We start from the raw sequence: 15983 nt of genomic DNA, 5'->3' as shown, positions 1-15983 counted from the left end.
TATTAATTCACTATAAGGCGTCTAAAATAAAAAAATATATATTCCTTTGTAGTCTTACGAATATGGTACTTAGATGTAGACAAAGTTTTAACCATTATTAAAATCCGCTCGGTAGCAAACGCTAATAAAATTATTTTTCTCAGAAAATAAGCACTATTATATTAAACTTTATTAAATTAAACTTTACACACCGAAATAGCCTAAAATGGGCAATTATTCGACTTATTTTCATACTTATATTCATAAAAATTCAAAACACCGATTTTGGTAAAAGTATTGGTATTTACTAATTGGAAGGTACGAAAATATATACCATTTTGATCATGACTGATTCTGATATGACATAGGGGAGGTTTTAGCCATCATCAAAAATCTTTCAAAAACAAGTGTTTAGACAAATATATTTTTTGACAAAATCACAACATTCAATCCATTAAACGTTTATATATTCCTAAAGTACATGCAATTTCTGACAAGTTCTAAAATTTTCATAATTTTCTTTAAAGGATAAAAATTGATGCCTTTTTGGCTTGTTTTTTTCTCATAGCATTTTCTTAGCCTTTCATTGGCTTATACATTATAATAATTTTATACACGATAATATATATTTATTTAGAATTTTATTCTAAAAGTTAAAATCAATTATTCCCGCTTTTGCATAGCTCGCATAATATAAACTTTCTGTTTAACTTTTAAAGAGAACAGCAGTGTAGAGCAATATGTAAAGTAATTAAAGGGAAGTTAAATATTTAGTCGTAAAAATAAATTTACACAACTGTTTCATTGGCAGTTTTGAAGTTTAATTTATATAATGTACAATTAAATTTGTGTAATTGTTTTTATGTATGTTTTATAAATAGAATGGGAATTTGAATCGTTTCTTACAAAAAGAAAAAGCGTATCGTAGTTCATAAAAGTATGCGCAGGTCTCGGAAAAAAATGGATTATAGTAATTTTCTTTGTAAAAAAGGAGGATTTGCATGTTTCTTATTGAAAATTTGTCGTTAAATTTCGAGATTTTCGCACAGGACCTAGTAGAAAAGCTACAAAGCGAATAGTTTTGCCGCAATTTTATTTCACCGCCACAATCGATTCATCTTCGACTGTATAGAGTATGCGCCGCCATATTTAACTCTCTAAATCTGTCTCTAACGCATTTTATAGCCAGATTTTCAGTTTGGAGATGGATCGACCATTGGCAACACCGACTGTTTAGGGTTTGTAATTTTTTTGTTGTTTTATATATCTGAAACTTTAAACACACCTTCATTTTTTTTAAGAAAAATTGCACAAAATAATACTAGAGATATAAAAACTCTTTTGTTTACTATTTAGTTGATATTTTTGAATTATTATTTTTTCAATTTTCTTCTTAATGTTTGTAGTTGATTTAATTTTAAAAATACTTATAATTAGATTTAGAGACATTCCCGAAGTATATAGCTTGAAAGTAAACAAAGACAGTTAAGGTAAATAAAAACACTTATACGAAAATCAACTTATTTATTTTTTTAAGTTAAATCGAAATCTTTTTAACGAAGTTACAAACAGTTTAGAATATAAAACAGCACTACGAAATGTAGCATTTGGATGCAATAGAATTAATAAAGAAATTATTAATTATTTAGTAATTAATTTTTAAAGCATTCCTTTTAGTCACGGAATACTGTTGCGCTATGTGACAAAAAAGATTGTCGGATTCATTTTTTACATTTATATTCATGGAATCAACAATAATTTTCATTTAAATGATGGAGATGTTTTATTTATACACAACAATTCGAACAATTGTTTTTTGTATTTGTAATTATAATTATTTCAAAGGTATTCGTGGGTTTTCCTTTTATCATACATCACTTAGTTTAATCATATAGGTTGTTAAGAGAGATAGATCACTGAAACATTCTGTTAGAATTAATAATAATTATACTTAGTTCCTAATATCTAATGCTACATTATTAACGTTATTTGAAAAAGTAGTCTTAGCCGGTGCAAAAAATATTCCAAGATATTTTTTAAATTAAATCTATTTTGGGAAGATATAATTATATTACAGATAAATAATTTTACTCGGGACGAACATAACTTGAATTACTTCAATATTAAAATGTATTTTAAAAGTTATTAATTGCTCAGACCCTACGTATATTGGCCCTACGAGATTATATTTTAGAATCCGGATTATAGCTCAAGCGAGTTGGATATAATTGGATCAAAATTAACCTAATAGTATTTTCTAGGCTTGAATATTTTGATGTAAAGTGATATACATAACAAAACTGTTAGAGAATATGCAATTAAATTATGCTTAAAAGCAGTCGATGTAGATATTTGTTACATTAAATTAGCATCAAGTAAAAAATTATTAATTAACAGGTGAATAACCATTTTGAAAGAGGTCATTAGACTAGAATTGAATTAAAATATGTTTAGGTTCAATTATAACACAGCCAGTATATTTTTCAGTATTTGATTTTTTTTATAAAAAATATGTTCTTACGAGACAAACCATTTTTATATGTCATAATTTGTTATTGCTTAAAATTGCTAAGATTTCTTAACAAAATAATTTTACGAAAAAATGTATATACAAAATTATATATTGCTGCTAAGATGGATATTGCTTTATAATGAGCATAATGCATAAAATCACTTTCTTCAAAATTTATTGCTCAACACCAATGAAAGGGAATTTTTAGGGCCATGAAAATATAATCCTAAACCCTTTCTACATTACAAAATTCATTTCATTTAAATATTGAAGTAAAAATAAAATAGTTTTAAGGAATATAATTTGCACATTAGACGTAAATTAAATTAAATATTTATTTATTTAAAATGGTGGCTAACTATCCAAAAAATTATATATGTACATATGAACAGGTGTTCGAAACTATTCTGGCTGGTCTAAAACATTCTTTTTTTGAGCAGTAGTCTATAAAATGACCTAAAATTAAGGCCACTAATTTATGACTTATGCCCACAAAATAATGTGAATATATCCTGACTTTTAAATTTTTTGAAAATAATTGAAAAAAATTAGTTTATTGTTTGTTGGATTGTTTATTATCTACGTTCCCTTTCTTTTATTTATAATAAGAACAATTTTTTAATTTGCTCTGTCTTATTTGAGGTTTATAATTGGTGTATTTTTTAATTTTCTTTCTGAGGTTTTAATAGAAAAAGGGAACCTAGATTATTAGACTACGAGAATACTTTAAACAGTTGTTATATTGAAAAACAGAAAATTATATATTGCTTTCCTAGCTGTTTAAAGTATTCTAACTAATCGAGTGGGGTTTAACATTATTTTGAGGAGCTGTCTAATAGATTTATAATTAAAAAAACACTATTAATATAATTAACAACATGTTCTATAAAACACTACTTTTAATTTATTTACTTTTTAAACGTACTAGATATATATATATATATATATATGTATATATATATTTAATAGAGTTAACAAATCTTTATGAAAGTTTATAGTTTATTTAAAATTCAGTTTTACACGTACAAATTATGTTTTTATAAGTTTTTTTTTTGTTTATGAGGTTCTTTAACTAATCATTGCTATTTACAAAACGGCTTGTATGTAAGAAACTTGTATGATCTTGTTCCAATAATTATTTGCATTCTGATTAATAATTGTTACATTATATTAAAAGCCCTATTTTTTTGATGACTTGTCTTTCATACACATTTTTAAATTTTAATTTTATTTTTAATAAAATTATTATCTATTAATTTCGTGAATTTTAAGTGCATACGCCATATTTTTATAAATAAGGCAATTTTTTTTATTAATCTTTGCATTTTTTGAATTACAAATCATCAATTTTTTTAAAGGGCTATCAATATTAAACATATCTTTGAAAAAATAGATTTTTCTATTAATGTATATAAATAATTTTAATAGTTAATGGGAAAAAATAATAAATATAATAAATAAATTATATTATCTTTAACTTATCCTTTAAAATAAAAATATCTGTATAGTGATCTATATAAAAAATCTTATTTTTCAAAGACCTTAGAGAAGGTATATAATTAAAATTCGTAATGCCAATACTTAGTTTATAAATTTTACTATTTTAAATGAACTAAATCAAACAAATTTTAAAAAATATTTTTTTCTGAAAAGACTTTTTATTTTCCGATTATGCTTTTTATTTTATTTTTTAGTTATATAGGATTTTAACATTTATTATTATTTTTTGTTCAGGTTTCAGCCTCTCAGTAGGTTAAAAAAATAACAACTTAATATCTATTAACTATTAATATTTTAAAACTAATCATGGTTTTTTTTACTATTATAAATTGAAAAAATAAGTTATGACATTACTATTTGATACGGATATGCAGGTAATACTATAGTTAATCATAGTGTTTATTAGAAAGACTTGTTAAGCTTGCGCAATATCTCTGAAATGAATCAAAACAAAAATACTAATCAAAAACCTAATTTGTATTTACAGTTTATAAAAGCGAAAAATCTTCACTCTTCTATCTAAAAATTGACGATTTATTTGAAAAATAAACTTAACAAGCCTTCAAAAATTAAGCCGAAATGTGATACAAGCTAACTAATCCAATAACTTGATATATCACAGAATGATTGTGTTATACTTCTAGTAACTTGGATACAAAAAAAATGTTTTGGATATAAAAATTTCCCGCTATAATAGAATAATTTCTTTGTTCGGCTACACCCTTTTTTGTAACGTCATATTTGTCACTCCGTGTCAACAAGTTGAATTGACGGATCCGCCAAGACAGTATTGGTGTTTCTTTTTAATTGAATTGAATAGAAAAAGTGGTCAATCAACAGATCGAATAATTTTTTCGAAAGTAATTTAGTTGCTAATGATAAATCTATTATTCAAAGTGTTTGTTGTTTTCCGAATGACCGAATCATTTTAAGCGCTTCTCTATTATAGAGGCACAACCTAAATTTGTACTTCGTTAGCACAACCTATGTATAAAAAAACAGTTGCTTGACCACTTTATTTTGATGAAAACTCTTGAATTAAATTATTTCCAATAAAGAATAAACATAATTATTACAATAATTGTATTTGTAAACTGTACAAGAATTTTACAAAAGTAATTTAGATTAAAACAATGATTTGTGAAAAAAAATTTGTGGATGTTAAGAGGATATGTTGCGTTTTGCATATAAAATGAGTGTTATAAAAATTATTAGTTTGTTCTCAGCTCACAACAACTGATTATTTTGTTCTATGAAATTAGAGCTACCCGGGCCAAAAATATTTCTTGACCAATCATTGTTTCAACCAGTATTATCTACAGGCCCTAGATTTGGGAGTATAATACAAGGACTTATCAGAGAAAACAGATTATTGATGTATTTCTAGAAACGGCCAGTCTTAATATTATTAAAAAAATGTATTCATCAGCGCGGAGTAGAAAAAGTGCATTAAAGCAAAAATCTCAAGGGTATTAAAAAACTCTTCTAAGAAGCCCAAGTATTAACCAAAGTCCTATACCATAAAAACCTCATATCAAGCTTAAATCTTATTTAATTTCTCTTTATTTTTAATAAAATTTCATATTTTTAAACTAATTCTCTGAAATACAGGATTTATACAGGGTGTCCCAATATTCCGTAGACATAAAACTACTACGTATTTTTGGAATCAAGAAAAGTTCATTGGACACAATTTATATGCATACAAAAGTGCTTTGTTTGTCCGTTAGAGGGCAAAACATATTTTTTAAGATATTTTAACCGTTATTCCGATTTCAATGAGATTTGGGGCCAATGTTTTGCTAAGTGCTTAAACATTTGACTTTCACCTCAACTCCACCGACGATCGTTTTTTTTTCCGTACATTTTTGTCTCTTCTAAAAAAAACGCCACCGCACATATTTTTTAAGGAAAGAAAATGTTTGGTCAGAAGCTGACTTACAAAAATATGTTTTATAAAAATGGCGAAAATATGGAATTTTATGTTAGTATCACAAATCATATTTGATAATAAGCTTTAGAAAATTTTTAAATTAATTAACGTTCGAGTTTATTTTTGATTGATACCGCACTTTTTGTATAGAGGTAAACTGTGATCTAATGAACTTATTTTGATTACAAAAATACGTGTTAGTTCTATGTCCACGGAATATCGGGACACCTTGTGTATAGCTCTTTCTGGAGGGTTTACATTTTAAGACCCCTGATTCTGTAGAATACCTAGAAGGTGATACAGGATTGGAAAGGTATAACGGAGATTAAAGCTTGATCTGTTTTATAGATTTGCTACTACTTACGGGAATACCGATTCAACTTGCTCCATTGATAGTACGCACACAAGTAGACTGATTTTCGATAAAGTTCTCTGCAGGACGGGTAGCTACGGCAGCTACGACACGATGATATGGGGTGCAGAAAATAACACCGCTAATGTTGCGATAATCGTAAATAAAGTGAATATTATAAGGCACAGTCTATCGACTACCATGGCAGCGAACTGCCAATCTCTCGTTATGCTGTGAGCCTCGTCTTCTTTGCGCATTTGATCAGTTATAAATCGGATTTCTTTTAGGATCATGGCTAGTTCATAGTCTGCACTGATGCACGTATGACTTGATACGATGCCTTGTTCTTGTAGTCTGGGGCCACCACCATTGTTGCTCTCTTCGTTATTCCTGAAAGAAAAATTTCGGGTGTTACGGTAACCGTAAAGGAAGCCGAACAAGTTTAAAATCGGTGATTTGGTCATATATAATTAGAGTTTCTATAGAAGTTTTTGAACAAGTGAGTTCTGAATTCCGTCAAAATCCGACTAAAAATTTATCAACCAGTTATTAATCCGGACAATAAATTGATTTATGTAAAGTTTTTCGAACGAGAGAACAACCTGACAAAGAGAATTGTTGTATCTTTTAAGTATACTCTTTTGCCTTTGTGAACAGTACTAAGATTTATACTATATACGTTACAAATGTCATCAGAATTGGATTATCACTTTTGATACTACACACTTTTGTTTTGACCTTATTAAAGAATGCTTAATTTTACTGGTAATAGTAAATATGGCACGTTATATATCGATACTTCCAAACCAATTTACCCGCTGCATATTCAATTAGCATGAGCTGATGTCTGTCCAACGAGTCAGAGAAAATTTCGACCGATGATATTCAAAAATTGACCGAAAATATAATTTACTTGTGTATTAAAATCACAGTCACTGACATGGATCGTTGGAGAGACTTATATTCATAAAGCGCACGACATAATCATAACAAAATACAGACAAATAATTCACAATTCACATCGACGAGTACATTGAAGCTGAAAAATTATCCAGATAAGGTACTTTCGAACAATGTCGGTTAAGTAGATATGTGACATCTTAACAATTAAAATATTCAACAAAGTCAAGTGATTTTACGGTTAGATTTTCCGGACATTTTTTCAAATTCCGGATCATCCTGGAAAAATTCGGACGCATGAAAACCCTATAAATAAGGAAAGTTAATAAAACTTAAATTGTTATGAGTAAATTAAGTATTTTATAAGTAAGCTCATCGAAGTGTCGAGAGATTTATTATTTTATGTTTGGAACAAAGAGAAAGAAATTTTAAACTCCCATCAAAATCAAATTAAATTAAACAATACCGTTTTCTATTGTGCTTTAGACAAAAGCAAACATAATCAGCAAACAATAAACACATAATGATCTTGTTGCAAAGTCCGCAGTTTGTCAGTATAGACCTGAATAAGACATGTTTTGCAACCTTAAGTAATTAGGTTTCAAAGATTAAATTCTATTCGAGGAGGGGAGAAAGTTTTAGCTAGCTTTGTTTCCTATAAAGTTTCGGCACAGGTCTGCCAGAAACAATTTAATGTTTTAGCTCGAGTTCGCAAACAGTGTTTTCTGTGCCCAAATTGCCAAGACTATTCTTTTCCTTATCCCTAATGCACTAATTTAAAATGTCTATTTCAATTTTTTTTTAATTCACTCGACAGAACTTTAGAATTAGTTTACTATTTTTATTCTAGCTAAGAAAAATATATTCCATTAGCTCATGCTGAAATTTTATTGATAATATTTAAATCTCTTCTATGTTAAATGTCGATCTACATTGCGCTAACTTGTTGTTCGCTAGGATCAAAATAAATGTTAGGAAAACGATACTGACCTATAAACTGCCCTAAAAAAGGTGGCAGGCAGTGGCGTAGGCGTTCCTCCGCCCCTGTAGTTGTGCCGAAAGTCGTCATCGATGTCCAGCACGTTGGCGAGCAGGCTTTTCGAGGAGCGTTCTTTCATTTCCACATCGGGAAAATTTATTGTCTTTCTATCAGCTTGCACTGAGGAGGGTCGAGGTGGGCTGGAGTAGGCGCTGCCACCCCCTCCATTGTTCTGTCCCGGTCTGTGCATCAGCAAGATCTTGGGCAACCATGTTAGGAAAACCAGTCTTACCTTGAGGGAAATATAAGAAATTGCCATCTGAGATATACATCTATTATTATCCCAGCTAGTCACTACAAGATTTGTCTGTTATATTTTGCAAATAGAAACGAAGTAGGCGCCTGTGAACATATATCAAATGTCATAATTAGCTATCATCCTTAATTAACTCAACGCCGAAGTTTTCGACCGCTTCGTTTAAAGCTGTACCTAAACTGAATTGTTAAGTCCACGAATCAGTCGAAAAATGGAGCTAAATCGAGAAAATTTTCGCGGAAATTTTTTTACAATTTTCGAAGACAGTTGACAAATGAACCACCACATAAGTCGACAATTTATCTTTGGTATGGAGAATTTATACGTGGACGGATTAGTCTTAGACGACAGTAACCCAGGAAAACGTCGATGCTCTCCCTAAGCTGATCCAAACAAATTGACATGTCACATATCGTAAAATAGAAGCATCATGTCACATATGTCACATATCGACGACATGTCACATATCGTAAAATAGAAGCATCAATGAGAATTTCAAAGACCTCAACTCAAAAAATTTTACAGGAAGAATTATCTGTAAAAAAATAGTTTAGTAGTAGAGTCAATTGGTGGCAAAAAATTGTACACTGGTTTAAAGCGGGAAACTCAAAAAATATATACTATATACCGTATTTTGTCAGTAGTAATGAATCCTGAATTTACACTTATGAACCCAAAAATAAACGTTAATCGGCTGTTTGGGTGTTCCGAGATGAACCCAAACCGACGAAAGATATCTGTTCTCAAAGTTCTCCAAAAAGATGGCGGCGACATTTGTCTCAAAAGCGGGTCATGTAGCAACAATTCCTCTGCAAAATCAAAGAACTGTTACTGCTGATTGGCACATATCTATTTGTTTGCCGGAAGTAATTGCTAAGTTTCGAAAAAACAACCCTGAACGACGAATGCTCCTCTACCAGAATAATGCAAGTCTCCATACCGCTCCAAAAGCAATTGTGTTTTTGAAGCAAGAAAACATCGAATTGTTAGACCATCCTCCATACAGTCCCGACCTAAGTCCAAACGACCTTTTTACTTTTCCAAAAATTAAGAATGAACTGCGTGGTTAAAGGTTCCACTCCCCAGCAGATGCAGTCAGCATCTTCAAAAACACAAGCGAGTGGAATAACTGCTTTCGGAATTGGTTACAAGGGATGCAAAAATGCATTCCTCTCCTAGGAGGATAGTTCGAAAAATAATACTGTTTAAAAGTTATTTAGTGTTTTTTTTTCTACATCTATATGCAAAATATAAAAGAAACCCCTCGTAGTAAGGGTGCCACCATTAATAACGTTTTTGAGAATCCCCCCTCTCACACATCCTGATGAAATATCGAGAGGGTTATCTCGACAGTCTCACGTGAGATCTTTAAAAATATGTATTTTGAATATAAATGCGTTGGATTTATTTAAAAAAACTCAATATGGGGAGGTTTTATTATTTTTAGTATGTAGAAACATGTTTTACTTTAAATTAATTTGATTTTCTTACATTTTTACAATATTGTTGCGAAACCAGTCCCGCTTTAATATGACCTAGAAGAGCCTAGAAACTCGAGAACACAGCGGCTAAGAATTCTCTAGCACCGCCCAGACCGTTCTAGACTCCGTCGCACGCCTATATATATACCGACGCCGGTGCGCAAGAGACAGACGATAATAAACTACAGTGTGCTACCGTCGAGGCTTCTTGTTTTTGCTCTAAATAAATACGGTAGATAAATAAGTTTGTAAATATAGTTATAAATAGTTCTTTAAGTCTTTTATCGTTATTGTTTTTGTTAATTAGTGTTAAATAAAATGTGTTTAAATAAATTGTGACTTTCTATCCACACGGAACCGACGAAAAACGTAACAATATTCTTTTGATCGAAAAAAAATACGTGATATTTGCCAAAAACCTCCTCTTTCTTTTACGTGAGATTTAGTTAGATTCGGCTGGACACCCCCCTCCTGAGCCCCTCTCGCCTCGTAATTAATGGATGCACCCTAATATAATAACATAATAGTAACAAAAAAATAGTGTACCATACTTTAGTCCTTATGAACATATGCCCCAAAATGCTCTTCGAGGAAATTACAGCCCCCGAAATGATGAATAATATATTTTGTTTATTTTTTAGACCTTGGTGAACCGTTTTTCTTGAAATTTATTATTGTTACACATATTTTATTGCTAATTAACAGTTCTGAAAGTGTAATTTCTATTAGGGTAGGAGGTAGTACTGGTGGTATTTTTTTATTCTAATGGATACAGTAATTTCAACAAATAATTTAAGAAGCTAGATATTTTGTTTATTTTTTAGACCTTGGTGAACCGTTTTTCTTGAAATTTATTATTGTTACATATATTTTATTGCTAATTAACAGTTCTGAAAGTGTAATTTCTATTAAGGTAGGGGGTAGTACTGGTGGTATTTTTTTATTCTAATGGATACAGTAATTTCAACAAATAACTTAAAAAGCTAGATATTTTGTTTATTTTTTAGACCTTGGTTAACCGTTTTTCTTGAAATTTATTATTGTTACACATATTTTATTGCTAATTAACAGTTCTGAAAGTGTAATTTCTATTAGGGTAGGGGGTAGTACTGGTGGTATTTTTTTATTCTAATGGATACAGTAATTTCAACAAATAACTTAAAAAGCTAGATATTTTGTTTATTTTTTAGACCTTGGTGAACCGTTTTTCTTGAAATTTATTATTGTTACACATATTTTATTGCTAATTCACAGTTCTGAAAGTGTAATTTCTATTAGGGTAGGGGGTAGTACTGGTGGTATTTTTTTATTTTAATGGATACAGTAATTTCAACAAATAACTTAAAAAGCTAGGACTTTTTTACGTAAGAAAAGTGCATTTCGTTTGGTTCGAAAAGGTGAACGGTTTTCAAAATATTTGCGTTTATATACTAAGGGTCGGCATTTCTGGTCTTGGGTGCCGGTTTTCATGTGTACGAAGAGTACGGTCAACACGCTTAGTAAAATAAGATGTACTGAATTTGAAACAAGGCGAGTATTTTCCCAAGCGCATGGAATCTAGCGTCAGATTAAGTAGTTATGTAATAGATACTTCGTATTTTTGCTAACTCCGACTTACTAAATTGCCATAACGACTCACTCCTATACATATGTAAACGCCGACCTAAAGGTTCGCTTGCCAGCAGGGTATAAAGATTACGGTGAGTCGATTTTAGTATTAATAAAATGATGAGGTAATTAGTAGTAATTTAAATGGAGTGTATTAAAACAATAAACAATGTAGTTACACACCCAACATGAACTTATTAAATAATTCCAAAACGTTTCAAATGAGAGCAGTAAGGGCTGTAACTTCCTCAGGAAGCATTTTAGGGCATATCTTTATAGGAACATTTTTTTATTTCTATCTGTTGTATTGTATTTTTGAAAAAAACACATTTTTGAAAACATATTAATTAAATATTATTATATCCACTCTAGTCATTCCACCGTTTATATCTAAAAACATTTAACACGGAGAGACGTAAATCTTTCATTTGTATTTATGAAATTTTAATTTCCATTCATTTTCAATGGGTGTGCTTCGTGAATTTTTTCTGACGCGATACAACGATTTTCATTAATAGTAAATCAACTTAATTTATTATCTACTTTGAAGAAAAAACAGTAAAAAGAAACGATCTATCGATTTAGTTCGCTGATTGTTCCCGCTTGCCTGGTGTTTGCTTTTAAATTTAAATTAGGCGAACACTGGCTAAATGAACCTATTCGCCTCGAATTGTTCTTGTTATTTAAATATATATATTCCATTCGTTGTGAGGATTTTTAAATGTTTCGTATCAAATTTGTAAAGGAATTACAGATTATTATTATCTTATTATTAAAAATAATTATGAGTATGAAAATAATTTTTAAATGTTAAAAAATAAATCATATATCAAAAATTACTTTATAATCTGTTTATTTTAAATTGGTTGTGGCGTATCAAATGACCAGCAGTTTATCATGATTTTACGTAAGGTAGAAATAACAGAAGTTTGGAGTGTTAAACATAAATTTTAACGACATATCTGATCATATATCATGAACGTTATTAAATATTTTCTTATAATAAACGTGGAAAAGTTTCTTATCGGGAACGAAACCGGAAAATAATATAAATTTATGCGATGTTATTTGTGTCATTCTATTTTTTATAACTCATATGTTGCTTTTAGTTGTTACTTATTACGTTTGACAATAAATAAACAAGTTCTTGAAATCCGTACCGTGTAATACGTCTATTTATTAAACCGTTATCAATCATTTTAAGTAAAATTAGCAGAACACATGTTAATTATTTAAACTGTAATTACAATGATATAGTGTGTTGCTAAATGAGGTGCGACCTATGGGATTTCAATTTTAAAGTGGTTTCCCACCACTGACTATAAATAGGAATTATGTAGCCATAACATTAATGAAAAGCCTATTTGCATAGAGAAATATTTTTTCTATAGTTGTTTTATTTTGATTTTAAACAGAAAAATTAATATTTTTTTACGGCTTTACGTTTTAAGTAGATAATATACGAGGATGAAAATATAATAAATAGATCAGAATAAATCCCGTGGCCTAGGGAGATTAAGGTATTATTTTGAAATATATTTTTAAAAGCTCTGATTTAGTTTGAAGATTATCTTTAATATTTTCAGCTTAATTGTACAAAAGTCTTTTAAATTAAATAGTTATGTATTTAGGAAAATATATTTTTAGAATCTCTACTTGAGGAAAAAAATTGGGTATTTTCTCCAAACTATCCGATTTAATGATAAATCTATCTGTAATCATCAATTGAATTAAACAGTTTTAGTTAAAAACATTTTTGACAAAACTCTTTTGCGCTACTAAAATTTTCTGTGCGCGTCCAATCTAAATTTAAAAAAAAATAGAACAAAGCTTAGAACACAGTACTGAAAAAAAAATATTTTACTTACCCACGGTGACATAATATGCGTATCTGCATTTCTGTGGTGATAATTCAAAATAAGAATGGTGGATACGACCGATGAGGCTACCATGAACATGATACAGTTGAAATACGTTCCGAGGAGGGGAACAGCCTCCGAGGTGGCTGGCATGGTCTCTGCCACCATATTGAGGAAAACGGTGAGAGACAACAGAATGGTGACTCCCAGCGACAATTTTTCCCCGGAATCGGGCGGCAGGGTAAATCCCAAGACGGCCATCGATGCGATCAAAACACAGGGCACTATCAGATTAAAAAAATAGTAAAGGGTCCTACGGCGTATTATAATAACGAAAGTGATGTCGATGTAGGGCTCAGGGCAACAGTTGTAATACAATTCGTTTCTTTTACCTGGAACACCTGCAACAAATTTCATAACTCGTCAGTGTATGAGACACACTTTTTTGAATAATGAATCTGATATAAAAATATATATTTCTTTATTAACTTACTAATGAAATGAGTGGTAAATTCTAAATCGATTATGAACAGCATATCAAAATTCCATTAGGTCAGTCCGCAGTTTATTAACATTAATGACATAATCAGTTTGAATACGTTAAATATAGACGGACTGAAATCATCAATAATGAATTGGTCGTAAAGCCAGATAAAATAAATGAAATGCAAATATAATCGAATGATGCCACGAGACAACTTGTGCATCATATTATGCAGTATAATCTGAATGCATTGATATAGTATTGATAAAATCCATTGACTTTCACGTATTTTCCAAGAGAAATTAAGTCTATTGTTGGACGCGACAAAGCCAGCCCATTATTCTCCGTCCCACTATTAGGAAACTAATTATAATTGGAAAAAGTTCCGACCGCACCGCACTGCCTCCAACTCCGAAACTTATTGGAACATATTTCATCTGGTATTTTTTCTATTTTCGAAAAGTACGAAAACCAGCCGGATAATTTATTTTCATTAAATGTACTGCGAAACTCTATAATATCTGTGTAAAAGCTTATAATCAATAAGTTATGCATGGCATTTTTCAATATTTTGACATAAGAAAATAGGCATCTTACCAAGAAGGTCCCACTCTCCATTAGTGATGAAATTACTTATATCACCTCCACCATCATCTTGCAGCTGCAAGTCCAACTGAAATACAGAAAAAAGTATTCTAATACGTACATATACTGACTAACAAGCAAGGGAGAACAATTATATATTATTATATTTATCAGAATTGTTGTTAATCAGAATTTAGCTGATTTATCTTGCTTCCGAAGTAGCCATAATGCCTTGGGTGCGTAGAACTGCTCGGACACCCCATTTTTTAGAAGAACCAACATATTTCTAAGCGCCATACTACAGTGCTGTCGGATGTGGACTGAATAACGGCGAGGGTATAGAGCCAGAGTGTCCGGAATCACAGCGCTTCAAGATCGTCCATTAAGAATTTTGGCTCTCAGAGATCGAATTGCAGATCAGAGTTTCAAGAATAAGAAGAGCTATTCGCCAAATCCGACGTTTTGGCTTTTTTTATATCGATCGCATTGGGTGCTGCAGAGTGGTGTAGTTAGAAAATTCAATGGGATCGGGAATAAAACTATGTGGTCTTATTGACGAATCTTGCGTTTGAATGGGGATGCACGATGGCCGGGCAAGGATAAGAAAACAACTTTGTGAAAGATGCAATCCAAAGTTTCTAAGAGAACTTCATGTTCATGACACTGTCGGCGTTATGAGAGTGCCATTATACATATGGTAAAATATGTCTGGAACATGATGTGTCGAAAGCTGTCGAATTTAGAACACCCTCCGCAGACTTTAGCAGCTATATGTTAGGCAACCATATGTAATACCCCAGGGGAAAATCGACCGCTTTATTGGAACTTTGCTCAGGCAAGGTGGTCACCAACACACTATTGACCCAAATCTTCCATTAAGTTTTCTGATAGAGCTGAAAACATAATCGCTTGCTAAGTCAGAAGCTGCCATCATGTACACAAAAAATTATTAAAACATTATGAATAAATATATAGGTGTTCTCTTATTTTTGTTACTCGGTATATCTTAAAATTTACCAAGCAAAAAAATCAACGTACAACTGCAGCTGTTTCTCATACTAAAATAAATAAAATATTCCAGGATTCTTTCTTGAAACTCTGTAATATCCTGCTGATATTTTAACGAAAAATTGCAGTTTTCTGGTTTTTGTATAGGGCTTATGGAATGGGGCTAAAGAAGCATGCATTTCGAGCCATGAGATGTCAGCACAAATTCAAAATCAATACTGTTAAACCCGGCACATTCCTTTCAGGGTCCACAAACTGCTTCTCCTTTGAGACAAAAGGGAAATGGAAAAAAGTAACTAATGTAGCCGGAAGTGACACTCTAATATATCTGGTCCAATTTAATAAGTCTTGATCATTTTTTATCTCCGAATGTGCCATATAAATTCCGTTAGATGTACGACTATTCTACGGTTGCTGATTTGATAAACTCAACATTTAGATGGATATAGATTATAAAGTAAAAAAGTCTGTTATATGAGATGAAAGT

The 15983-nt window shown here is 30.7% G+C and overlaps 1 protein-coding gene across 5 annotated transcripts in view; it reads right to left on the bottom strand.

Annotated features, from left to right (window-relative positions):
* Nucleotides 1–5751: 5751 nt before the first annotated feature.
* LOC115876603 (neuronal acetylcholine receptor subunit alpha-7-like) overlaps nucleotides 5752–15983 on the bottom strand; it is a 44351-nt gene continuing 34119 nt past the window's right edge. For all 5 annotated transcript variants that reach the window (XM_030892428.1, XM_030892429.1, XM_030892430.1 and 2 more), the window contains 4 exons: nucleotides 14501–14576; nucleotides 13429–13820; nucleotides 8167–8447; nucleotides 5752–6666 (listed from right to left, as the gene is read on the bottom strand). In XM_030892428.1, coding sequence (XP_030748288.1) covers nucleotides 6381–6666; nucleotides 8167–8447; nucleotides 13429–13820; nucleotides 14501–14576 — 1035 coding nt within the window. In that variant the 3' untranslated portion in view covers nucleotides 5752–6380. The remainder of the gene's footprint in view (nucleotides 6667–8166; nucleotides 8448–13428; nucleotides 13821–14500; nucleotides 14577–15983) is intronic.

This window comes from Sitophilus oryzae, unplaced genomic scaffold (assembly GCF_002938485.1).
Source record: "Sitophilus oryzae breed Bouriz unplaced genomic scaffold, Soryzae_2.0 scaffold_1440_pilon_pilon, whole genome shotgun sequence".
In the NCBI taxonomy this organism is placed as follows: domain Eukaryota; kingdom Metazoa; phylum Arthropoda; class Insecta; order Coleoptera; family Curculionidae; genus Sitophilus; species Sitophilus oryzae.
The sequence above is the reverse complement of the archived record's forward strand: the minus strand, read 5'-3'. Positions and strand labels throughout refer to the sequence as shown.